At 37.4% G+C, this 26,027-nt stretch overlaps 2 protein-coding genes and 1 long non-coding RNA gene across 11 annotated transcripts; 1 reads left to right on the forward strand and 2 right to left on the reverse strand.

Moving 5' to 3' along the window:
• On the reverse strand, positions 1 to 21,660 carry Znt77c (Zinc transporter 77C). 9 transcript variants are annotated; one of them, XM_076421143.1, is made up of 9 exons: positions 9,652 to 11,449; positions 7,172 to 7,250; positions 6,894 to 7,086; positions 5,832 to 5,942; positions 4,642 to 4,940; positions 2,610 to 2,851; positions 2,363 to 2,541; positions 2,079 to 2,165; positions 1 to 1,480 (listed from the first exon to the last, which is right to left on the reverse strand). In XM_076421143.1, the coding sequence occupies exons 3-9, from the start codon at positions 7,080 to 7,082 to the stop codon at positions 1,109 to 1,111; spliced, it is 1,479 nt and encodes a 492-aa protein (XP_076277258.1). In that variant the 5' UTR covers positions 7,083 to 7,086; positions 7,172 to 7,250; positions 9,652 to 11,449; the 3' UTR covers positions 1 to 1,108. The 9 variants fall into 9 exon arrangements, with proteins under 9 accessions (XP_076277258.1, XP_076277251.1, XP_076277256.1 ...); XM_076421136.1 differs by lacking the exons at positions 7,172 to 7,250; positions 9,652 to 11,449 and adding an exon at positions 21,543 to 21,660; XM_076421141.1 differs by lacking the exons at positions 7,172 to 7,250; positions 9,652 to 11,449 and adding an exon at positions 15,420 to 15,887.
• LOC143207554 (uncharacterized) lies at positions 8,289 to 17,976 on the forward strand. The gene is made up of 2 exons (XR_013008687.1): positions 8,289 to 10,400; positions 11,928 to 17,976. It is a non-coding gene; the product is annotated as an uncharacterized LOC143207554 (long non-coding RNA).
• On the reverse strand, positions 15,984 to 24,268 carry LOC143207541 (ribosome biogenesis protein BRX1 homolog). The gene is made up of 6 exons (XM_076421163.1): positions 24,141 to 24,268; positions 23,282 to 23,688; positions 22,878 to 23,154; positions 22,366 to 22,721; positions 21,851 to 22,281; positions 15,984 to 21,725 (listed from the first exon to the last, which is right to left on the reverse strand). The coding sequence occupies exons 2-5, from the start codon at positions 23,303 to 23,305 to the stop codon at positions 21,937 to 21,939; spliced, it is 1,002 nt and encodes a 333-aa protein (XP_076277278.1). The 5' UTR covers positions 23,306 to 23,688; positions 24,141 to 24,268; the 3' UTR covers positions 15,984 to 21,725; positions 21,851 to 21,936.
• Between the last annotated feature and the right edge of the window lie 1,759 nt (positions 24,269 to 26,027).

A 26,027-nucleotide genomic window follows, 5' to 3' on the forward strand; every position in this document is an offset into this window, starting at 1 on the left:
AGAATTTCATTATCAAGTGTGTGTGTGTGTGTGTGTGTGTGTGTGTGTGTGTGTGTGTGTGTGTGTGACTAACTATTGCTATTAATAACGCAAATCGCTTCTACGAATACAATAAATAAAAATTGTGTGAAACGCATAAAATTCGTGTGGCAATCAACGTGTTAATTGTGTATACATATTTAATTGTGAAAGTACCCTTTTAAAAGCGGATGTTTATCCGTATTATTTGTACGTGCAAGTTATGGAAGCATTTACTTCAGGATTCCACAGTCTTCTTCATTAAGATATAATAGTAGTTCCACGTTTAAAAATATACAGAACAGTTCGCCTCGCTGTATTCCGTAAAAAATGTAACTAAATATACACGTGGAATTATTAAGAACATGCGTTTCGAGAAACTAACAACCAGCAATCAATATTAATTATCAGTGTTTTTCCGATCACATTTTTTCTCACGGCATACCAGATACCTTATTTCTTAATACTAATTATAACAGTAGAAAATAGTCATTACAACAGTGACATAAACAATACGAGGTCATTGAATAAAAGGTTACCATTTCATAAAACCTAAAGCGTCATTTGTGTATTCCGCTTTATCGTTGAATCAAAACTAAGATTTACTTATTATAACAATTAGTCAATTATTTCAATCTAAACTTCGTACCCCTGTCGATGACGTAGCATCGGCTACCCCCACTCTCGCGGTCCGGTCGCCCGGCCTGGTGGGTGTAACCGATCCTCCTACGTCTACGTCATCGGCTCTTGGAGCACCAGGTCCCAGGCCCAGGCCTGCTCTATTATATCGCGTTAAAAATACAGTGGGCGATCATATTATTATCAACAGGTGGAAGAATTATAATTATTAATTATGTAACAGCTGCCATATAAAAGAGGTGTTACTATAAGTATAACTTTAATTTCGTTTTTGTTATTAAAATTTATATATGTTCATAATAATTTGATCACCATCTCTCTCTCTCTCTCTCTCTCTCTCTCTCTCTCTCTCTCTCTCTCTCTCTCTCTCTCTCTCTGTGTGTGTCTCTGTCTCTGTCTCTCTGTCTAGTGATATAAAAATAGAATTGTCACTCTAATTATTATCTTAACGTTACGACTCTATCTCAGGACTGCAATTGGTACTGCATTTTTGGTTACTAATGTCCACGGTTATCGCGTAGGAACTGTCATTCGCGTTATCTTTGTTATCTCCTGCTTGTCCATCAGTCGACCGACTAGCGATTCTATCGAGCGCGTAGCCCTCGTGCGACGCCTCGCCACCGAGAGCAGCAAATCCTTTCAGATCGACCACCAACGGAGCTGGAACAATTTCTTTCCTCTTGTTTATAGATTGCACTTGTTCCGTCGTTACGTGCGAACACGAGTCTTCTATGAATTTCTCTTTAGAGCAGCATTGGGAGGAACTGCAGTGCTCGCCATGACAGCGAATCAGACACCCTGTCTTCTCCATGTTGGGCTTCATCTGTTGACAAAAATCCATACCATAATACGGTAAAGCCTTGATCTAAAAAAACGGACACACACTTTTCTATGTTCGCGTCGCGGTCGGCGAGGTCACAAAGAAATAGTAGAAGCACAGAATTTAAGAAACAGCACGGACCCGAGGCTTTGTCTTAGGTCTTACAATTAGTTAGATCAAAGCTTTACTGTGTGTGTGTAATCGATAAGCAACATATCTCTTAAAAACATGTCTTCTTCTTTCAAAGATGCGAAGTATAACATATCCTAAAAATTCTTAAAAAATACGGTGTACAATTTATTTGAAGAAAATTCCCGAATTCTCAAAAAAGCTCGTCATGTATCTTCACATTCAGGTGTTGTATAGTAACCACTCGCGAAACATAATATTCACAGTCTAATACTATCTACTACTATTTTTTTATCACCTTAGCCATTTTTATAAAATGGAACCTCTCACGCGTATAACAAGAAAATTCTCTTCCTTATTTTATAATTACTCGGATTTACATTTTTCCCAGAAAAACCTGTGTTTCTTGACACTCGTAATCAGAGAAATTCGAAATCTTTAGTCGAGCATGTGCAATAATGTTTTGCCGTACCTTATGGAACTCTGGCTGAATGGTAACTTGCGTGATACCCATCTCAATAAAAAATTCCGTCACTTGATTCGTAATACTAGCGTATACCTATAAAATAAAATTATTGCAGATTCATTGTCCCGCTTACAACTTCTGAAGGGCCTGGGCAACTATGTAGTACTCCGGAAGTCGATAACGTAGCATCGGCTACCCCCACTATCACGTTGCCGACTCGCGCTCGCCGGCCGCGGCCGGTTGGGGGTAGGCGACTAACCCCTTAACTTGATTCGCCAAAAGAATCTTACCATAGGGTCCAAGAATATAATATGAACAGTAGATATAATCTTCTGGCCTGTCAGCTGCCACACATGCAAATCGTGGACGTTCACTATGCCTGGGAAAGCTTCCAGTAATTCCCTTTTCAGTGAGTCGATGTTGATGTGGTTGGGAATCGTTTGAAGTAGTATCAATCCCGATTCCTTCACTGCAACCAAGAATCCTGTTACCGGAAACCACAGGATCGTTAAGATGAGAAAGGGTGAAGCTACTTACGGTATGGATAACTGAGAACAAAAAGGGAGATAGCGGATATAATAGCGAACAGTGGGTCGATGTATTTGGCCACGCCGGAGTCGGTGAAGTACACAAGGATAGACACCAACATAACAAAGACGCAGCCGAGCACATCGCGACAGGTTTCTCGAAATCCTTGACTCTTCGGTATACCCAATGGACTTCGTCTGGTCTGGGAAGATAGCTGTTGCCCCTCCTTCGCCGGTTCGGAACTAACGTTTCTGAAAGCAGATAATAGAAGTCCTGGAAGTCGAGATCCTAATATGTATATGATATGCTAATCGTCGAGGACGACGACGGTGGAAGGATGCAACGAGATGATAAAAAGAAACGAAAAAGCGAACGCGGAGAAGCGGTCCCATTCCATAGATTGAATGCGTTGGTTCGGTATTTTTAGAACAACTAATTCTGGTATTTACGAAAAACAAATCCCATGAATTATTACTTTGAACCTTTGCAATTTATTTTCATCCTTACTTTAGTCTGATGCGTTTGTATAACGGTTTGTATAATCAGAAATTCGTAAATCAGAAATGTTTCTTGAAATTATTCTAATGAGAGCGACCACTTTTCTTTATTGTACAGTATAACAAGTGGTATGTTATAAGTAAATTAAGGTGGTATAATTAAATATAGCGCACCCTGTATACTGTATAGCATCACTGATAATAATGAAACTAATGTGGTTAATTACGAAGATAATTTTCCAACAGTCAGCTACATAATCTAGTTCAGGCGATAACATAGCCAACGAACTAATTGCAAAATATATGTATACTAGAAAATGATTTTCCAACTTTATTCAGCTGTATGTACAGTAGATCTTCTTTGTTTGCAATAATACCATAACTACGTGTTGAAACACATAAAGCTGTTTTAACAGTTTTAACTATTTTACTAATTGATAAGAAGTAATCTAATCAAGCTGAAACATATTTAGACAAGTTGACCGTACGTTTCACACAGGAAACGCGAGTGCTACTGTGTAGAAATATGTAGAAAGCATGATAAAATTTAATAATAATAAGAAGAAGTTTATCTTTCGTCCTGTTGGCCATGGGAAGGCACTCGGTTCACAGATAAAACTTTATTGTATACATACATATATGTGCGGTTGCAATTCATTCAGATAATACAAAGACAATTTTAATAAGTAACTTCTATTATAGGTATAGAATTCCGGTCTCATTCGGCCAATTTAAATATGGGAAACGTTTGGCCTCGGTGATCGTGAAATGTACATCGGAATGACAAAGAATTCAATTATATAACCAAAATTCAAAAGGTGCATTATTATAGGCGAACAGAACACGAGATATTGCGCACGTCACTTCTTCTGTCAAAACTCTAATTAACTTTGTTTGTCTAGTTGTTAAGTAATTAGTTTTCATATTACGTAAACATCAAGATTCAATAAAATCGAATGAAAAGCATAGGTACGTGAACATACGTTTGCTACTGCATCTAATAAACGCGTATACACCTGGTACCCTTCATCTTTTGATAGTAAAATATTATATTTCCGTATTTGTCTATTAAAATTTTGTTAAGACAGATTCAAATTTCCTTGGAAGAGCAAATGTAGCTTTTGAATACGAATTTCTTAGTTGAAGGTCAACTCAAGGTCGTAATATAGTAGGCCATTGAATTCGTCTTGAGAAATCACCTCTATACAGAACTATGAAACCTTAATTGTTGTTGTGACCTTTCTTTTTGTTCGAAAACCTTTTTTGTTCCATTATTTTTGTCCCATTGCTCAAATTTTTTGGCACAATAACGTCTTTATTAAACTGAAATGACCGAGTTTTAAATATGTAGAAACGTTTCTTGCAGATTCTTACTTTCACTGTAGCATAATAATAATTTAATTGCGAACATCGTGTAGCAATGGGCTAGCTCGTACATAGCTTCAAACTAGAAAGCGTTACATCAAAAGAATAAATATTTTTATTATTGTAAACGGGGGGGGGGGGATATTGCGGTGTTAGGTAATTTCAATTATTTCGATTACCTCCGTAACATCACGTCGCCATTGACGGTGACATGCAGGACGATTCCCTGGTTGAATGTGTACCCTCCGATCAGTATGTAGCAAAACGCGTTAAGGAGAATGCCGGAAAGGCCGATCGCTAAGACCGGCATAGGATGATGCATTTCGTCCAAATGGTCTATGTGGATCAAAGTCTGCAACGCTTCAACCAGCAAGGAGAAGCAGAAGGACGCGAGGAAAACGCAGCAAACAAGCATAGTGAGGACATCGATTCTCGCCCATCCAAAGGTGTTCTTCATTCTCCTGTCCGATCGTGATTGCTTTGAACAAAAATACGAAACGTCTGTAAGTATGATAAGTATGATACGCTTCACGACGCGACGATAGTATAAGACACTATACAGGTATACAGGTATACAGTGTACTCCGCCTAACTTGATGATCATCTTAAATATCTCGCTTATTTTTTATGAAAAGAGGTCAGAGGAAAAGAGTATTCGGTTCGAAGGAGCAAATGCGGTGACAGGCTGAGAAATTTTCTCATGGTAAATCAGGTTTTTTTAAGTAGGACTACATATGTATTTTCAGTACAACAGTCGTATAGATCATAAAAGAAATTAATTCAACGATTTACGATATGTTCACCTTCGCGTGATTTTCAGCGAGAAAATTATTAAAAATTAAAAAGAAATACTTTTTATGATGCTTGCCGAAGACGAGAGTCTCATTCTCTCAGTATCCCCTGAAACAGGCCTGGGCGACGCTGGCTCGCGGGGAACAGATATGGCTGCTTCTCTCCTTCTCTTGCGGAGAAGACGAGAAGTGGCTGTTTCTCTCCCTCCCGAATGGAAGTAGCAGCGACATCTGTTCCGCGAGCCAGCGTCGCCCGGGCCTGCCCTAAAAGATTAGTATAAAAAGGTTGTAGGCTTACCTGTACAAAACTGAAGGTGAACTTGATAACTCTGGGAAAAACTAAGGTTGAAGGACTACCAAGTACTATACTGTTTTGCTTTCAAATTTTGAGATTGTTGAATACGCTACTTCGATTTTATGGAATTGTTGAGGTTGCTGCTTTGACAGTCAAACTGCCAATGAGTTAAAAATAATATATATATTTTGTGCTTTTACTATTTCGCATTTGGCCTTCTATTTTTGCAGTCCAATGTTGAAATCGTAAGAAAATCGATAGAATTTTTTTATCATTTTATTACCTTGGTCTTGGTCGAAAGAGATGTCGAAGAAGCTCGGTCCTCATTGTTTATACAGATCACGGAATTCCGCAAGGAACTGGAGTTGCTGTTGCCGATTTGACGACGACTGTACTGTAAAATATGAGTGACTTGCTTGTATGAAAGAAATTAAATAAACAGCGAATTCGTGAATATGACTCATCCGTACCAACGTCCGGAAAAACAATGCAAACGATCGTGATAAAATGCATCATTATATAAAGTCTTTGTTAACATGCCAGCCTTGTATATTGGAGATAATATCTTGTTATTATATATATATTTCATTATTTAATATCAAATGCAAATGGCTGTGCAGTCAATTCTTGCGAATCGCTCACGTGAGCAAACAAGTTAAACAATTCCAGAGATGTTCGTTCTATTACACGGCGTAATAAGTTCGTTCACATTTCATTAAACGAATGCCAAGGCTGCAATACTGCTTCGCCAACCGTAATTTGTTAATGACTTCTCTCTCTCTCTCTCTCTCTCTCTCTCGTCAAGAATATTTTGGAGGGCTCGGCATGAACGAAAATCGTTAGGTGCAACGGCCGACGATTATGGCGAATTAAGCAACAACATCCCAACTAAATTGCAATCGTTTTTCCATTACACCATTGAACAAGTCTGCGGTCTGTTATTGTTACACTGCGAGACGATTCCAATAAAACAATAATGATAGTCGTTTCTCTTCTGTAATTGTAAACAATTGAATCGTCAATTGTAAAAATTCACTATTGCTTGTGTACGTAATAAAGTGAACGAACTCATTAATAAGCTATTATGCAGCGGCGGACCTTTCATTTCATTACACAGTTAACCCAAATGAATACCAAAAATTTTTGTATAATTTATTGTTTCTTAAGTTTTTAATTCAAATCATTTTTATATTTTTGTTAAACAAATCGTTAAACAAATCAAATCAAATCAAATCAACTCGTTCAACAAATTGCTTTAATTTACAACATTCTCCGATCCGTTGATGATTTTTTAGGCGAAAGAAAGTACATAGTGGAAATATATGTTTGGATAATTGAATTGTACCTTGATCGATGCGATGCAACCGGCAAGTGCGATAATGTTGCACAACATGTGATAGGCATTGAGGAGTAACGTCAACGAGTGGGTCACGTGACTAGCAACGATCTCGACGAGGAAGAAGGCGGTGGTGAAGAAGAGGAGCAGGTACAACTGGACAGGTTGTAGTCTTCTGAACCATTCTTTCACAGCCATGATCCTGCAGGCAAAGCAACACACAGTGGACGTTCCGTTGTTATTCTGATCTGGCCACCACACGAGCACCAATTCCTTCAGCTACCAACCGATCGGTTACTACTCTTTCACGGTGAGATTTTTCTATCACCTCACTGACCAGACAATCAGCATACTTTTCTTAGAGAACTAGATTAGAGAACCTCGATTATTATCTGAACTTAACAAAGAGACTTATTGATTTGTAAAAAAAAACAGTGTTGCTTGTGAACCAACTTACATTGAGCTACAATACAGTAGATCCTCGATTCCGAACCAGTGAACGATAGATCTCGAAAAAAATAGTCTTCGATGGTTAAAAAGAAATTAAAGATTACTTGCATAATTGATGTCTCACATCAGCTAAAGGAGGCCACCTAAATATCTTCTTTATTTTTAATGCCATAGTTTAAATGGTGTCGAGGGAGGAATACCATAGAAGACAAATGTTTTGTTGGATTATTTTTTCATAGTTTTTTCAAATTCATCGTTATCTTTTACCAGAAGGACTTATTCTTTATTTATTCCATCTTGTAGCAAATGACAAAATACATTTGAACGATATCTTGTCATGTCATATCTATATATGATATTTCTAATTATACTATGTAGTAATATACTTTTGCATTTAATAAGTGATTTTAAAACTGTTTGATTATTATCTGAGCAAAAAATTAGATTTTTCGAACCACCTCGGCCCCAATCAGTTCGGATAATCGAGGTTCTACTGTACAGCGAAGTCTTATTTACTGGAAGAGAAATAAAAATGTGATCGGTTTGCTGGGGCAACATAAAAATGTGTACAGATCTATTGTTATTTAAGTATTTAAATGATTTTTGTTTGCACTCTGCAAATAAGTTTGCATGGTAAAAATATTTAAAAAATTATTAGTTGAAGAGAAAGATGTATAGGGTGGAAATTATAAAGCGTTACAGACGAATATCTCCAAAAATATTAATAATACGCAAAAATGTTTCAGATGAAAGTTGTACAGTACCGAGGGGGAACATCATGTGTTGGGACTTGTTATTTTTCCCGGTGAACACTCCAAGGTGAGGTGAAGGTCAACTTTCTGTTTTTAAATGGAACGTCCTATTTTTTATACCATAGATCGATAGAGTACCAAATTCTGAGTATAAAAGTGTTGACCTTCATATGTCCTAAACCCAATAGTTAACGAGATATTATTGAAACAATTTTCTTTCTTCTTTGGAGTTTAGGACATATGAAGGCAAACACTTTTATATACTTAAAATTTGACACTCTATCAATCTATGGTATAAAAAATAAAACATTCCATTTAAAAAAAGAAAGTTGACCTTCTCCTCACCTCGGAGTGTTCATCGGGAAAAATAAAAATCCTACCACATGATGCTCCCCTCGGTACTGAGCAACTTTCATCTGAAACATTTTTGCGTATAATCAATATTTTTTGAGATGTTCGTCTGTAACGCTTTATAATCTCCACCCTGTATCTAGTATTAAGGAAATATCATTATGAAAGAAGATACTCAAACCACCTCTCCAATTTACGCTGCCCACGTGTCAGACACAGACGCGGACAACGCTTTTCAATTGTTTTCATATCTCTGGTTATTCTCGCACATTACAGCATTATGTACCCATTCTTTCGAAAATCTAAAAGCTGTTATGATAACACACATTAACGTCGGCAATTAGGAAACTGCCATGCAACCCTTGAGCATCTTCAATAAAGATATTTTCTCCAAATATCTCTTGATACCGAATCATGTTGCGATCTCTGTACCTCGAAAATAATTATGCATAAAGGTCTGCAGAGCTTTCTGCAAAAACATAACGTAGAGCAAGTGAAAGCTTGTATGGAAGCTACTGGTTGTTATAGTGAAGCTCTGGACTGTGTATACGATTAAAAGCAAATGCGACTTTTGACCTCGAAAATAATTTTACGGCGGCGTTTTTGCATGAATCTCCACCAAACCGAGGGGTGTAGAATCGCGGCGGTACGATAGTCGCGACATATAATTACATTTCTTTACACGCTGTACAATTTTGAATAAATCCTGATTCAACCGATAGTTGCACGCAGCTGCGGGCAGAAATCACTTGTACTGTCTAAATCGGTAGCACAGTTTGGCGACAGGACGAGGTGAGATTGAGATACGCACGTTGTTTGCTTAACAAAACATTCCAAGCAGCCGGGTGATGGAATGTTTTCCGATTGTGGCAGTATTAAATCGGTCGTTGCAGAACAATCGACGCGACGGCATGAATTCTCGTCTATCGGAACGTAGTTCGAATCAGTCGACGACTGCGGCCGTTCGATACAGAATACAGATGGAAAAACAAAGTATACTCGATGACTGTCAACGGTCGGTTCCACGAGGAGCGGAAGAGATACGGTGTGTATGTATGTATGTACAACAGAGGTTTGGTGGAAAGAGTTGAAAGTGGGGAAGGGATGCGGGATACGTGGATAAAGAAGAAACGGAGGGTTCTCGCTTGAGAATCACGGTCACTAGGCGAAAGAGAGTCCGCCGGAACGAAACGATACGCCGTGCATCACTTTACTTTCAGTCGCGTCGATCCGCTTGTTTTCTTCTGGAACTGTCTCCGATGCTTGTAACGCACTATACATATATGTATATGTATCCGCGGTTTCACCGTGATACCGTGATAACGGACTCGAGCGGAAACAGCCACTATTCCCGGTTGCTTTGTACGTGCTATACACCACACAACTACTTATGCTCCCCTCGTCGCGACGGATTCAACAATAAGATGAGGCCACGGATCAGCGACGAACCGAACGAGACGGTTCTCCGGACGAAACGATATTGACGAGACGGATGCTACCGCTTCCACGGTTCTTCTGCGTTTAGCCATGAGCTGGCTGGCTGAATGAGCAGTTTGGCTATCGCCGCTATCGGTCTCACCCCCGCCGACTTTGGTCCTTTCGTCTTCGTCTACCTACGAAAGTTCGATTGTTTGTTCGAACTATCCAGTCATACCGACGACGATAGTTTCTACCCTATTATTCCCTGACGTGTCCGCGAGAGTTACCCGCTCCATTCAAGCCACCGTTCTATGCGCGTACAAGCTACATAAATACATACTCGGATAACGGAGGACCAACCAGAGAAGGTGAGTCACAGCTCGAGCCTTGAAAAATTTCAATTTTTCACCATGTTCTGTGTTTACATTCCAACTGTTGATCCCTCGAACCACGGGAAAGTGACTCGATGTGACTAAGCTGTTTACCTTGTGAGATCGGCAATTAGGGGAGTTCTGGGAGTACATACCGGACACACATTTCAAAAGTATGTATGTATGTAGAATTGCCTTCTGGAACTTTTCTTTGCGTCAACATTCTTATTGCGAATAAGAGTACTATAGCGAATATTGTGAATATAATTTGGAAAAAATGATTACTTTATCAACATTAAGATAGTTAGGGTTTTATCATTTATTGGTTCGTGCTTTTTTAAATGATTAATATTTATGTGCGTGGGCGGTTTTATTCGTACAAGGTTATTGTCAACTTATCAAATAAGAGTAACTATATTGCAATAATTATTTCTCATTGAAAGAATCGGAAGAAACGTGTTTGCTTAACCCGAAATAACTAAGCTGATGCTGTGTGTATAAGTATCAACAATGATTAGAAACTGATTGAACACCTTTTATCCGGCAACCAAAATACTTTACCTTGTGAAAATCAGAATAAGTAAATTGAAGCATTCGGCAGATTATTTTGTTACAAGATTTAAATGTTCCGATCGTCATATTTACATCAGTTATCTGGTATCTAGAGAGACACCACCCACCGATCTCCACGATTCTTGAATGTATCGTCAGAAGGTCTCGTCACTCTGAATTGTGTACAGGGCGCTGCAATAACTTTCACCACCTCAGCATTGAAAAATTATATAAACAAAAGTTGCAGGGTATATGGTATAAGCCATAAAGGTAAATGTGATGTAAACACTTCTCATGTGACCGAAGGAGTTTCGAAGATTTCAAGGTCACCTTGCTTTCTTTAAATGGAAAGACTTGCCTTTTGTATCGCGAATCGATTGTAGTATGAAATTCTACGTAAAAATGTATTGACCTTCGATCGTATGTCCGAAACCGAATAGTTAAATCGATATTACCGAAAGAATTTTCTGATCTGACAATAAGCATGGAAATTGTAGAAAGTTATTTTGATAATATCTCGTTAACTATACATATTAGATCTAGGACATATGAATGAAAGTCAATACATTTTTACGCAGAATTCGATACTCTATCGATTCATGATATAAAAAGTAGCTCTTTACGTTTAAAGAAATGAAAGAGACCCTGAAATCTTGGAAACACCTTCGTGCATATAAAAAGTGTTTGCATCATAATATCCCCCCCCCCCCCACCCCTCTATACCAATCAACTTTTCAATATGTAATTTTTTCATATTATTACAAGTAACGGAAATTGTGATTAAATATTGTGCAGGTTCTACATTATTATTTCCAGTTTGTTAAACCTTGAACCTTGAAATTTGTTGTATCGGTTTAAGCGACACAAGTATAATAACAATAAATGAAAATGATTAAACAGTACATATTTGCTGATTGTATTGGAACGCGCGTAGCTTATAGTTTACAGGGCAACTAATTGTTTTGAGAATTGAATTTATTAAAAATTCTTGCACCGCTACGGAACGAACTATTTTTGCGAGGCTACGAATCACGATGCAATCAGTATTGACAAATCATTCGTTTACGTACGACCTTCGCTGCTCTGTGCAGTAATCGTTCCGCTATGTTGATTATATACGTGAAATTACAGTTTTCGTGTTTTAACAGCGATCGACCGGACGAGACGAGTACTTACTTACATCTGAAGAAATGAAATCACAAATTATACTGGTGCACATTTCCACTGAAATACAATAGTTGGAATTCCACTAGAGGAGAATTGCCATTTCAATTAAACTATGTATAACATATTCGCTGGTGATGGATATTAAAAACATCACGCAACAGGTAGAGTCAGATATGACAGTGACAGGCTTCCATATCCAACAAATGTGCCTGATTCATGCCTGATCTAAATTGAACGTGTTAGCTTCTGAAGCAACACGTTTAACAACATAGTTAAAGGTGAGTCCACACTTTCCAGATGACAGTAAAGAGTATTGATAAATATTATAGTTAATATATGATAAATAGATTATACATAAGTAGATTACAGACATCTTTAAAATGACATATTGTATCCATATATAATATTTAATTTAAAAACTAACAACAGATGTTCATTTGTAATGTTTGAGCCGTTCTTCAAAGAACGTGTTACAAGTCCATTTTTCGAAAAATGAGTTGATGGAAGTTTTAGTCAGATATAGATATAAAAAAATAAAAAGAAAACGAACAATATATTAATAAATAAATAGACTTACACAACTTCCAAAAACAAAGGCTCATTTCTAAATTACAGTTTGAATTTATGAATTTTCACATTCACGAACACATCCGGTTTGTTAGAATTGTCTAACTAACTTTTTTTTGTTGCTAATTTTACTATAGTTTTATATTTTTCATCTTACAATTATTGATATTATAAAGTTGCTTAACAAATGGAAATTGATTCGATAAATTTCTTTATCGAAGCACATATTGTAATCAAAATTGCACAAAATCTAAATAAATAGAGTAGATATTACGAATTACATGTTTACATCATGGTTAATCAACCAGGTAAAATTATTAGGTACGTATTATCAATAAATTAATGGAATGCTCTTACTAAAAATCGATACGCAATGCTACTGCAAGGGTCAATTGATTTGTGTGAAATTGGAGTACATATTATAAAAATGAACGTTTAAAGCAGAAATTTTTTCATTTCATCTCTTAACAATTTTAATATTTTTTAAATTAACTTTTTTGTTTAAATTAACTAAAAATAATTTTTTAAATTAAATTTTAAATTAACAATTTAACAATTGTTAATATAATAGATTGTAAATAATACACCAATGATATTAAATTGATTTGATGTTTCTTCTATTTCGTGTACTACCTACTCGTTTTTGTCATGAATAGTTGAATAGACAACACCTGTGCAGTCTAATGATAATGCTCTTAATAAAAGCGAGTGCTAATTGTAAAATGAAACATTTCAAGATCAAAACACATTTCCAGTCTGTAACTCGAGTAAACATTTAAATTATGAGTTAGCGAACGGTGACAGCTTCTTGTGCGGCAATACCTTGATATTACCCACGAATCTGACGAATTATAAGTGCATTTCGTTCGTATCTAGCATCTAATCATTTGTAGACTTCTGCCGCACTCTAATACAATTGCGTATGCACCTTAACAGCTCTGTACACCGTGGATACGTGTGCTAGATGTGGGGGCCATCAGAGAGTTAGTTACGAACATCCGGGCGCGCCGTAATAGCTTTTGAACTCTGAAATGCCCGCGTCTCCGATCATTATTTGTCGTCTTCATTCAACTTCGTTGAAATACACTCCTGGACAAAACGATAGCACACGCGCGTGTGTGTGTGTGCTATCTTCAACTCTTGAGTGACCTTCAAAATCTACTTTATAAATGCAATGATTCGATTAAATTATATTTAATATAATTGTATGTACATTTTACACTCTATCGAAATGGCAAATAGAAACGTAGTAAGATAGTAAAATTTCATCTAAATCCTCAAATAATTATGTCATAAGTTGTATAGTTAGACATCTCAGGAATCACCGCTTGAGACACCCTGTGTAGCGAATTAATTGTATTCTGCGATAAATGATACAATTTCACCATAAAAGCGTATTTGAGTTGTTAAATATTATTATACTGCTTTTCATTAGTACAGTTAAGAACAAAACTGACCGCACACACACTTTAAATCGGAATAACTTTTTTATGAATGGACCAAGCGACTTGAATTTCTCTGTAAGGCTAGAGGAATTAGTTTAGTAAATGACGTCTGAAATATGTATATGTTGAAAAAAATGCATTTGGTCGGAATTGCGAAATAAATAGTAAAAATTGATTTTTACGACTTTGTTAGCTGGCCCAATAACGAAAATTTAAAAGATGTATGTTTGGTCGCCTTGTATAAGTTATATCCGCACCAAAAATTTCATTGAAATTGGTTAATCGGTTTACGAGTTATAAACAATCGAAAGTGGTAAAAATTACAATTTTTCAAGATTCTCGGACTTCTTACCACTTTTGATTGTTTATAAGTTGTAACTCGTAAACCAATTAACCAATTTCAATGAAACTTTTGGAGCGGATATAACTCATACAACGCGACCAAACACGGTCAAATGCTATTCTATTTGTGTAATTATTGTACAATTTTGTTATGTTTTGTAGTCTATAAATTAAATATATGTAGTAGTCTATACATACTCTATACATAGATTCGTAGCATTCGTTCTGTTTATTCACATTTTTTACATGTACATACACAATTATGTTTGAAATTAAATGAAATATTACGATTTTTTATTCATTTGTGTATACCTATTAATAAAGTTTGTTTATCTGAAGAAATTCTGATTAATAAAGTAGCAACAAAAAACTTTGATCCAAATAAGAATGCTTCGTAATTCTCTTTATTATTTATTATTCAAGCAACTAAATGCTTCGACAACATAACAATGATAATAACGATTAATCTATGTACATTAGCAAACACGCGAATTTCGTGTCAGTGGAAATGAATGAACTCAAACTTGTCGCTGAAGACGGACTGTCGATGAAAACATATATGTCTACGATTTGACTGTGTCGATGAAAACGCATAGTGTCGGTCAAAGCGTGTCGATGAAAACAGTGTCGGTGAAATGGTTTGTCGACGAACCAAGCAGGTAACCCGCATATGCACAGTATCATCGTAATACATATACATACTGCGAACGACTTTATACTTTATACAACATATAAATCAGTTGATGTCGGTTGTGAGACAGCGTTGCCAAATTTACCATGTTTCAACCGGTTCTAAAGTCGGCCGTGTTAAAATCCGCAATCTAAAATCTAACTATCATTATGTTCAGGAGTGTACAACGTGAACATGACCCGTAGCAGTCAATTTAACGAGGTCGACCAGGCTAGACTCAAAATTTCAACACTATACATGTATAGTCGTCCCGTTATCTTATCGATCAAATTAATTAGTCGATGCTGTTATCGTTCCTCGAGAAACGACATTTTTACGCTAATTACGTGCAATCGTGTGATCCTTATCCTAAATAGGTTTCTTATTTACGAGTCGATACGGGCGACTCATATTACATATATTGAAATAAAACGCGACATGTAACTGACCTTGATGTGTGTAGCAAACCGATGAGCTCTTCCAATCTCCTTTCAACAATTCCCACGGACAATTACGCAAACGGAACGAACGTACATGACCGAATGGCACAGGAGCTTCTGTCTTCGAGTTGCTTAGCCTATATCTTTGTCCATTGTAATTATCTTGAAAGTAGGCGACACTCGATAACCCGACATTATCATTTTCGTTATCGGACGATCAACAACATCGAAACGCGGAACCGTGACCGTTTTCCGTTTTCTGATAGCCGCAACATACTACATACATCGTGTACATCGTGTTCTGGTTTCGGAAGCCGGTGCTGTAGCGAATTTTCAACTCTATCAGATATTCAACAATTGTCGAAAGAGGTCATCTCTATGACTTGAAAAGAAGACGATCTAGCAAGTCAAGTTAGCGAACCTGGAATTTCGGGAAATGATTTCGTTGTTTCTATCATATAATTGAACACTCGCGGACAAGATAAAATAAAACGAGTGTCTTTTAAGAGATTTACACCGAAAGCATTTTTAAAATGCGAAGGAAAACTGTTATTTGAGTATGCAATGTTAAACTGCAATACCATGATCAAATTTTTATTGAATCAACATTTATACATATACAGGGTGTCTGAAAAATGTTGTACTTCCTTGAAAAGGGTGATTCCCGAGGTCATTTCAAGCAACTTGTTCCTTGAAAAACACCAATCGGACCGATCAGAGTGCGATCCACTCTGTGATTGATCTACGTTTTTCTCGTTAACAAAGCTTTTTCCTTAACAAAGCTGCGGAGAACATTTTCGCAGACGAAAATGCTATTCCGAGTAGCCTCAAGAACCACCCCCTATATTAAGTACAACATTTTTAGGACATCCTGTATAAAATGCTTATAAAAAATTATTTAGTCACAATGGTGACGTGCCGCTTCATCTTATATGTGAGATAAGATGAAATGCAACATATATGTATCTGTGTGAATTCAATTCAAACATTAAGAAAGTCTAATTAATCATGTTACGAGTTTACATGATTCTCTTTTGTTTCTTCTCGTTTTGTTGGGTGTGTAGTTATTTTATACGCTAATAATTTATCCTTTTACACATGTTTCAGACTGTTTCAAACCTGTTACCTTAATTAATATGACGTTCTTATCTGTCTATCCATATCTTATCTATCGACTATAACGATTCGGTAGTGAGGTACCAAAAGTGGTGACTGACTATCGATCGACATTTAAACAAATTTCCTTTTTGCAGATCCCCCCAGACTAGTTTACAGTTGTGACTCGCACAGAATCACCACTAAAAATCGCTCTACCATTATTCACAACATTGTTTACATTATTAAATCTGTTGGTATCTAATCACTAGACTGCGGATTTTAGGCATTTATCATAAAAATCGGTACGCACAACTTAAAGCAGGATCATATTAAAAAGATTCAAGGAGATGAGTGTATTGGTTTGAGTTTAACAAAATAATTATGAGAAGAAAAAACGTTTTATTCAACTCTTGTGTCTTGCAATAAACGTAAATATTTTTTATTTTGCATAAAGATCCGCAGTCTACTAATTACTTACTAAACATTAAGTATCGTATGAAGCATTATATCAATTTCATATGGATAAAATGAAAAAAAAAACCATATGTAGAATGGAATTATTCTACAGAGTGACGCCAAAATGTTGCACTTCCTTAAAAACGGTGGTTCCTGTTCCTGAGATGACCCGAATAAACCTTTTCCTTTGCAAAAATATTCTCCGCGGCTTTGTTAAGGAGTTGTTAACGAAAAACAAGAACCAATTAGATCGCGGCTACAGCAGACAAATTCCGGCTCGGCCGGAAGCCGAAATCCGTCCGCCGCGCCGCGCCGTAGCCACGCTCTGATTGGTCAGTGTTTTTCGATAATAACTCCTAAACCAAGCCGTGAATAACATTTTCGCAAAGGAGAAAGTTACTTCAAATCACCCCAGGAATCACCCTGTTCAAGGAAGTACAACATTTTTGGGACACCCCGAGGGTCGGAAGAAATGTTTAATTTTCGAGTTAAAATGGCTCCGAGTGCAAAGGATTAATCTAATCAAAGAAATTGGTTAATAAATTGGAACCCTTGCGTAAAACTGAACATGTATAATCGGCTCGTTATAGTCACGATATTTCGTGTTGACCGCTGTACATACCTAAACTTTTCTTTATGACAGCATTGGCTGCTTCCCAATCTCACACTATCGTCACTTCCAAATATACTTTCACGCAGATATGAAGCATTCAGTTAATACCTTGTTCGTAACATGAATACCGATTCAGAGGATCTTTCGCTTATTAATTATTCGACCGCGGATTTTTATGCAAAAATGAAAATTGTCTGCATTAATAAACAAGCTACGTGAGCTACATAGACATTTATTCCTTTTGTTAATCATTTTAATGGATTTGAAATAATTAAACTGTTTTGCATTAGATCCACTCAGTTTTGTCATAAATGCACAAAATCCAAGTCTAACTATAACCGGTAAAATCGGCAGTCCGTTTGTTGTTTCTCAAAAAAAAAAACAATTAAAATCAATATTCACCTTACTAATTAGTATACACATAATAACGTACTATACGAATGCGGTTCGTCTAACTTTCCGACGGCCAGTGAAAATAAGTTTACAACAGTATTATAACATCTCTAATTTGTGGTTTCGAAAGTAGTTGTTTTCTGGAGTGTCAGCGTGATCTCCCCGGAATGAATCGAATGACCGAGACGGAAAATTTGATACTCACAACTCTGGTTTATTCGAATGTATCGCGTAATCTCCAGTGCAACCACAAAAGCTCGTGCAGTCTTGCATGATTGGTTTCGTAATTCATAATTGTCGAACAGCAGGTACCGCGAGTTTTTACGAGTGTTATGTATTGTACATCGGCTTAGAAATGTTTTCTAACGGCGAAAGGGAGAAGAGAAAGACTGAGGTCCCGAAAAATCTAATCGCAACGTTTAAATGTCACAATGTAATTACGTGATTGCACATTAAATACAGTCCCGCGATAATTGCAACCTGTGTTCTCGTCGAGTTCCATGCGCACCGCGATTCCCTTATCAGTAACGTCTTTTCACTCATAATTGCGCGGGACTGTACACGCGTATAGTGGCGTATACTGTATACACTGTTGTGCAAAAGATAGAAGCACCCGGCCATACTTAATAAGAAAGCGGAAAAAATCAAATGAGAACACAGGATGTTTTGAAAAAGGATTCTGCTGTTTAATTGATTAGTTCTGAGAATATATATACATATATATATATATATATATATATATATACCCCGACAGCACAGTCTGCCCGAGCCCACCGCCGGACCCAGCTAGCCGAGCCCCAGCCCGACACGTTACGGGCTAACGCAATGCTTGGCTCAGCGTTGAGACCAAATCAGGACGATTTAGCCTGGCCCCTGTGCACAAAAGGGCGCGATTTTCACCTGCCGGGGGCTCGAGCCCAGAGCCTGACGGCCGGGCTGGGATTCAGCCTGTTTTTGAGAGGGCAGCACGGTATCACACTAATGTGGCCAATCAGTGCTTCGATTGGGCCCAACTTTTCTCGCGCATGCGCGACACAGGGCGGGTCGCATCAATGTGGCAGTACTTTGCAAATGCGTAGCAGTCTCCCTTGTTACCGACAAAAGTATAATAAGTTAATAAATAAGACCTTTGAGGGCGATTGCTGCCTAGATTGACCTTTATCTGGCGTTTTTGACTACTGAAAAAACCCGTGTTTGTATTATCACGCAATGAGAACGCGAATCCCGCACCCTTGCAATCTTGCAAATCGGCTGAATCCTAGCCCGGCCGGCAGGCCCTGGGCTCGAGCCCTCGGCAGGCGGAAAACGCGCCCTTTTGTGCACAGGGGCCAGGCTGAAACCGAGCCGGTGTGCCGTCGGGGTATATATATATATATATATATATATATATATATATATATATGTGTGTGTTATTGCGGATTATCTAATACTTTAAACTTTAAATGCAATAAATCAATCATTGTACAATACAATTTCTACATAAAGATATTGTTTTTCATTATATCTTATAATTATACTGTGAGTGCTTCTTTCTTTTGCACAGTAGTGTACATTCAGACGTGTTTACATGCACACGCAGAAATACATACATACATACATATATATATGTATATATGTCATCACTTTTCGATTGCGTCTCCAAACTAACTACAAAAACGTCAGAAGCAATTGCATCTTTAAATTTGATGTAGAATTTAATTCGTCACATAGTTTAATTCGTCGATAATGTAAATTCATAAATTGGAATAGAAATAAACTAACTAGCGGATGTTGATAATGTCAATAATGCAAACAGTCACGTCGATAATGTAAATTCCTATTGAAATATTGATTAAAACGATTAAAAGCTGCGGCGTACAGTGGGGTATTTGGCCTGTTTAGCGCGCCAAAAGTCGAAATTTTTAGTTTGTTCAAAATGACTATAACTTTTAACCCATGTACTTGAATATATATGCGAGTAATCTACAATAATATTTTTCCATAAACAGTACCATTTAGTAACCCATAGATACTTGAAAATAACATTTTCTCGTGACCGAGAGAAGCATGGAAAAACTTGTGTTAAAGAAATGATTTTTCTCTTCAAATTTAGTGTATCAAATCGAGATAAAAACATACCTAGGACGTAAAGGAAGGTATATATGTAGAGTAATTTTACTGCTTTTTGTTTTGTACTCTTCGGTGGTTTGATAGAATAAACAATCGAAAGTGATATAATTTTTTTTCATAACACTTTTTCTCCGCATAACACCTCTTTAATTTTTTGTGAGGTTAATCAGTAGACAGGTTGCCTTTGCGTTCCTCTAGCCCCGTTCCCGTCCCGCTAGTTTACAGTCTTTCCCTGGACGGTACTTTGTATACTTCTGTACTTCATTTCTACTAGGAATGCTTCAAATAATTTAGAAATAATAAATGCATATATAAGGCACGTAAAATTGTGGCATCTTGTCATACAGGCACTTGGTCTCCGGAGAGAAATATTTGATTGTGTTGAAAAATCGAAAAACCGTGACCTCCAACTTTCGAGACGATCTTAGAATACAGTCGGTCTCATAATTAATGGCACACACTCTTAAATGTCAGTGTCAGGTTAGTTGGTCGAGCCAGATAGACAAGAACAGATGTGGAGCGGATTTGGAGGTGTAATGGGTTCGGTAGTAATGCGCAAAGCGAGCCACTGGAATTTCGCGGCCTCCGGAGTCCGGAGTCTGGACTAGGAGGCGACGGAAGGGCTCGACAGGATCCTGGGCGGTGGGGTTTTAGTGGATACGGGTACGGTCCTTTAGCCGGAAACCGTGCCGAGTCCTACACTACCCCCCGACTTCTATCTTACGGGGGGTATGCGTCGATACATTTCCCCACCGCCCTTAAACAAAAGAAAGGTTGGGCAGTCAGTCGAGCCGGGGACTGACAAGTTGTCAGTGACAACGAGCACCACGGCAGGAGCGGACTATGGACTACTTTGGGGCTAACTAGGGTTCTCTCATCCAGAGCTACCCTGCCCCACCTTCAATTAGCTTAGGGTTGACCAAGGGTCCACTACTGATCTACCTTGATTTACGTTCAACAATCTTAAGATTGATCAGATTTTTTTGTTAGGGTAATCCGCCTTATGGCACGGGGTAGGCCAACGGTTCTTTGATATGCCCTCTTTGTTTACCCTTGGCCCACCTTCGGCATGTCCTTTTCATTATTAATCCAAACACACAGTTTCTGTTTCTGATCCTGGACAGTATTTCTTTAAAAGTATATTATTTTACTCTTTTAAAACCAATATGATGCACCTAAATCAGATATCGTTACTGTGCAACTTTTCTTATAGATATAAGAAAAGGAATGGAAAATGGAACATTATTATATTTTTATATCTTTCGTAAAAAGCGTACTATGTGTATCACAATATAAAATTAAATTTTATATTATAAAACTAAATTTGTATAACTTGAGCTGCTGTTTATAAACCATGAATATTGTATGCAATTCAAATAGCTTGTAGCACAGTGTGCTTTCCTTAATCTAATTTATATATTGTAATAATAGTAAAAAATAAAAATAAACTGTTTATGACGTACTTGATAAAAACTTTATCAATATTCATCAGCATAATACGAAATATTATAAATACAGTAGGGCCCCAAGTTACGTCCTCCCGGTTTACATTGTTTCCCAGTTACATCGTCTCTACGCAACGTGATAGTCACAACTGTTTTTAACCGATATTTCCCGTTCCGCGTGTTTAGTTCTTTATTGTATATCTGTTGATGATAAATATATAAACATTAAATGTGTGTGTGTGTGTGTGATCTCTTCTACCATTTTTATACATTTAAAAGAGAAAATGTATCTCCTAATCTAATACACGTATATTGTATATGCTTACGTGTCTATCCTGCGTACTCCGACTTACGTCGTCCAACCTAAAACCAATTAGTACGTAATTCGGGGCCTCGGTGTGTAATTATTTCATTAATTTTTTGGTTTCATTTTGAACTTTCTTTTCTTCTTGAAACTTGTTTTGCTTTTCAAAGCGGTTTTCTTTACGTTATTTCCTATTTCTTTTGTAACGTTTCTCTTTACTTTCATTTTTTTAGTTTTACTACTTTTGTTACGTTCATTGGTTTCTATTGTTTTTGCTTCCATTTCTTCTAATAGTTCTAATTCTTTGGCTTTTACTAATGGGTCACCTTTGAATATCTCATCAATTGGGTTCAGAGAATACGATTCTTTTGGCTTACTAATTTCTTGAACCAACTTCTGTTCTACCTTGTTCATATATTTACCAGCAGCTTTTTTATTTATCGATTGGCGAAACTGTAAAATAGAAATGGTAATAAATGTATTACCGTAAATATACTTATAATATCGATATGTATAGAAATAGTTGCTGCGGCATACCTTTGTCGGGGAAATATAAGTAGGATTTTCCCAAAGTGCTTCTCCCCCGAAGCTTCCATTATATATTTTGACTGGATTTAATACGAATCTTGGACCAATTTCAGCTAAACCACCATCTTCGGTCAAAATTTGAAAATTTCTGAACCATATTCTGTTGTCTAATACACTAAATGTATACACATGGTCATAATATGGTTGACTCTTAGGATGATGGTTTGGCACACCAAATATTTGAATAAATAATTCTTTTAAAAGACTATAATGTGGTTTACCGTCAAAATTTTCATCAAATGACAACAAGGGACGAGAACCCTTTAAACAATTTCCAGTCAATTTTAATTCTCCCATTGTATAGACTATAATAAAAATATGTTATTTATAAAAAAAGCTAATAATTTCCAGTTTATAAAATTTTTATATTTTCATTGTTTTCAACCAAAAAGCTATTAATTCTTTTTTAAAGAAGCTGTAAAAATAATACTTGATTATATTTTTAAGAATATTATACATACTATTCTCTACAAGAAATTTAGCGCTTGGTCCATCGGAGATATTAGAAAACCACATGTAGAGGTCCCTTTTTCTTCTACCTTCGAATAGTATTGTTTTATTACAATTTTTCATTTCGCCTATTTCATTTACTACTTGTAAATTTTTAGTGCGTTCCATTTTTGATTCGGGTCGATGATGAGGCATGAGAGTCTTTAAATCATCCATAAGATGACGATGCCTGTAACTGATTTCTCTAGTAGCGAAAACTAATACCCGTTCTTTGTTAATCCATTTCACCTAAATAATCAAATAGAGACAGACATTTATCAACTCAATCACGTTTTGTTTAAATTGAACTTGTCTTCACTTAAATTCACTTACAAATATACATTACTTTCTATATAACATAAAAATATTTTCAAACCTTTCTCGAAGACGGTTCACCCATAGTTGCCAGTTGCAGAGGAAAAATTACCGCTCACAAATAACGTGATCAGAGGAAATCTGATCTAAAATGTGACCTAAAATCTCTGCTTATACCGCGCGTATCCAGTCTTATGTAGACCATATATGGTCTAAGTATCCAGTTATACATATATGTACATAGATCAGTGACACTTTAGTCGTACATAAGAACATTTGGCCGAAGTCAGGTTAACATCAAAGAAACACATGGACGAAGAAACATTTCACACGTGTTGTATTTACACCATAGACTTTATACTTCTATGTGACTGGTGACTGGTGACTCCTACTCCTACTGCGACTGCGCAGGAGCGAAACCGATACAAACCGATACCACCATTGGCGTAGAGGTCAACCAGAGGTCAACTACGAACAAAGACGGAGAGAGAGATATGTCACTCGCTGGAGAGACAAAGACAATAGTGTACAGAAAAAAATTCCTTCTAAATATAAAAACGCACACTATTATTGTTCATAAAGTTTCAAGAGACAAATTGCAAAAAAGGGCTCTGTACGGGACACCGGAATAATACAGAGAATATTTCAACACTGTGCTATTTAGCTGCTGTTTTTATTGGGCGATCGTGACAGCAGTGTTGTTAGATTGGGCGGGCTGCGCGCGCATACGCGAAGATTCTAGCGTCAGTGAGCGTCAGTCAGCGTCAGTGAAGTATAAAGTTGGACAAGTTGGAGTACCTTGGTCACCCCGTCACCCCACATAATCTCGCAAAATGTCTTTTTTATGGTAAGGTTGGGTAAGGTCCATAAAAGATGCGCAGGGTTTTTGGGGATGAGCAATTACAGTTGTTCGGTATTACCTGGTATTACCCACGAAGGCCAACCGGCCCCGGCCGTTGCTGGCCGTTGCATAGGACTGTACAGGACTGTAGGACAGTGATGCCAATGATGCCATCAGAATCGGGGACGCGAGGACGCTTCCCCTCCAGCACAGGTTCCCCCTCTCTGACGGACCGTCCTCGCCGTAGCTTCTGCTGCGCACGCGCTACACACGAAAGTACTTCTACTCTGTCCGTGTGAGTGCATGCTCGATTGCACGCGCGCTACACAACCAAGCGTACCTCTACCACGTCCGTGTGACTACCTGCTCGACCTGAAAGACAGAGGACCATTTAAAATCGCGATAACGTAAAATCAATATTAGCAGATTCAAAAATGACTTGAAAGAAAAAAGATAAGAATAAACCATACTATAAAGTTATACATTAATATTTTATTCTATACTTTGCAATCATGACTTTAACTAATTTTTTTTTTTTTTGTTATGTTACAGAAAGGCAGGGACCATTTAAAATCGATTTTCGTAACCGGAGATGTATGAAACTTGACAAATGTGTTTGAAATTTGTGTTTTATTTGTCTAGTTTCATACTTAACGACCTGATATATGTAAAATGTCGTTACAATAATTATGTGATTACCAAAATTGTTAGGAGTGATGCACATATGTATATTGAAATATAACGTAAATAAAATATTTTATATTGCATTATCAAGTCTGTACATTATTTTTCTGATTATAAAAATATTCAGTATTACATAATACATCAACAAAGAAGTATCGAAAAAATTGATTTTGATTTTTTAACAACGATACAATTTATAAAAAATTCTGAGAAAAATTAAGGACAATTGTTTCAATAATATCGGACTAATGAATTTTTATAAAACTGGTATCTCGAAAAGTTCAATACGAAATATGCATTTTCTTCGAATGCTTCGAGATTTTCAATTTTTTTAAACATGTCTGCATAATCTGAAAAATCTGTAAAAAATCTCAATCATGTGTGCTATTAAGTGGAATATTTATAAATTTTTTCGTAATTGTTTATTGAGCATGGTTCGACTAAAAATCAATTTGTGTTGGGGGCCTTCTGGACTACCTTAACTTTAAAAATCAACGAGAAAAATTTTTTAAGAAATACAAAACATATTTTAGGATTAACCATTAAACCCGGTTTTTTAAAAAAAAATTTAGTCCAAATTTCGCTTCGATATCTTTTTTAGATCAAAAGTTATAGCAAAATGTGCACCGCGCCGCGCCGCGCCGTCCCGGGATTCAAATGCGCGCCGTCTCCAGATCCCGACTTTCCGACTCGTGCTTTCGAAACTTCGGCAACATGAAAATTGGTGAAAATCGTAGGAACGCGTCGCCGACGCGTTCGGTCGAGCAGGTAGTCACACGGACATGGTAGAGGTACGCTTGTTTGTGTAGCGCGCGTGCAATCGAGCATGCACTCACACGGGCAGAGTAGAAGTACGTTCGTGTGTAGCGCGTGCGCAGCAGAAGCTACGGCGAGGACGGTCCGTCAGAGAAGGGGAACCTGTGCTGGAGGGGAAGCGTCCTCGCGTCCCCGATTCTGGCATCACTGCTGTCCTGCATAACGACATTCGCCACATTAATGCGACCGTGCTGCCCTCTTACAATCTCGGACCTACTTAAAATTTTGCAGAAATCAGGACCGACGGGCCGAGGGGAAGCTTGTGTCGGGTTTGCGCCGAGGGAACGTTACGAGCCCTCACGGTCATAAGAGCCCTCCCCAGATTATAGCCATCGTGTGCGTTTTGCCCATTCAAGCGACGTTCGGCCCGTCTACCTGCGTCTACCAGACCCCGCCACGCCGGGCTCGATCTGTGCGCGAGGATCGCTTGGCTATCTGGGGCTTTTCCCATAAGACGCAATGTTAA

The sequence above is a fragment of the Lasioglossum baleicum genome, chromosome 3, assembly GCF_051020765.1.
Source record: "Lasioglossum baleicum chromosome 3, iyLasBale1, whole genome shotgun sequence".
Classification (NCBI taxonomy): Eukaryota; Metazoa; Arthropoda; class Insecta; order Hymenoptera; family Halictidae; genus Lasioglossum; species Lasioglossum baleicum.

Excerpts from the sequence above, each read along its gene's own strand:
- LOC143207541 (XM_076421163.1), bottom strand. The coding sequence starts at position 23,305 with ATGGGTGAACCGTCTTCGAGAAAG. Across the intron at positions 22,722-22,877 it reads TAAATTTCTTGTAGAGAATA|TCTATACAATGGGAGAATTA; the intron begins GTATGTATAATA and ends TTTTTATTATAG. Across the intron at positions 22,282-22,365 it reads CTTATATTTCCCCGACAAAG|TTTCGCCAATCGATAAATAA; the intron begins GTATGCCGCAGC and ends TCTATTTTACAG.
- Znt77c (XM_076421136.1), bottom strand. The coding sequence starts at position 21,574 with ATGCTGATGAATATTGATAAAGTTTTTATCAA. Across the intron at positions 4,941-5,831 it reads CTCTTTCGACCAAGACCAAG|CAATCACGATCGGACAGGAG; the intron begins GTAATAAAATGA and ends TTTTGTTCAAAG. Across the intron at positions 1,481-2,078 it reads TTCAGCCAGAGTTCCATAAG|ATGAAGCCCAACATGGAGAA; the intron begins GTACGGCAAAAC and ends TTTTGTCAACAG.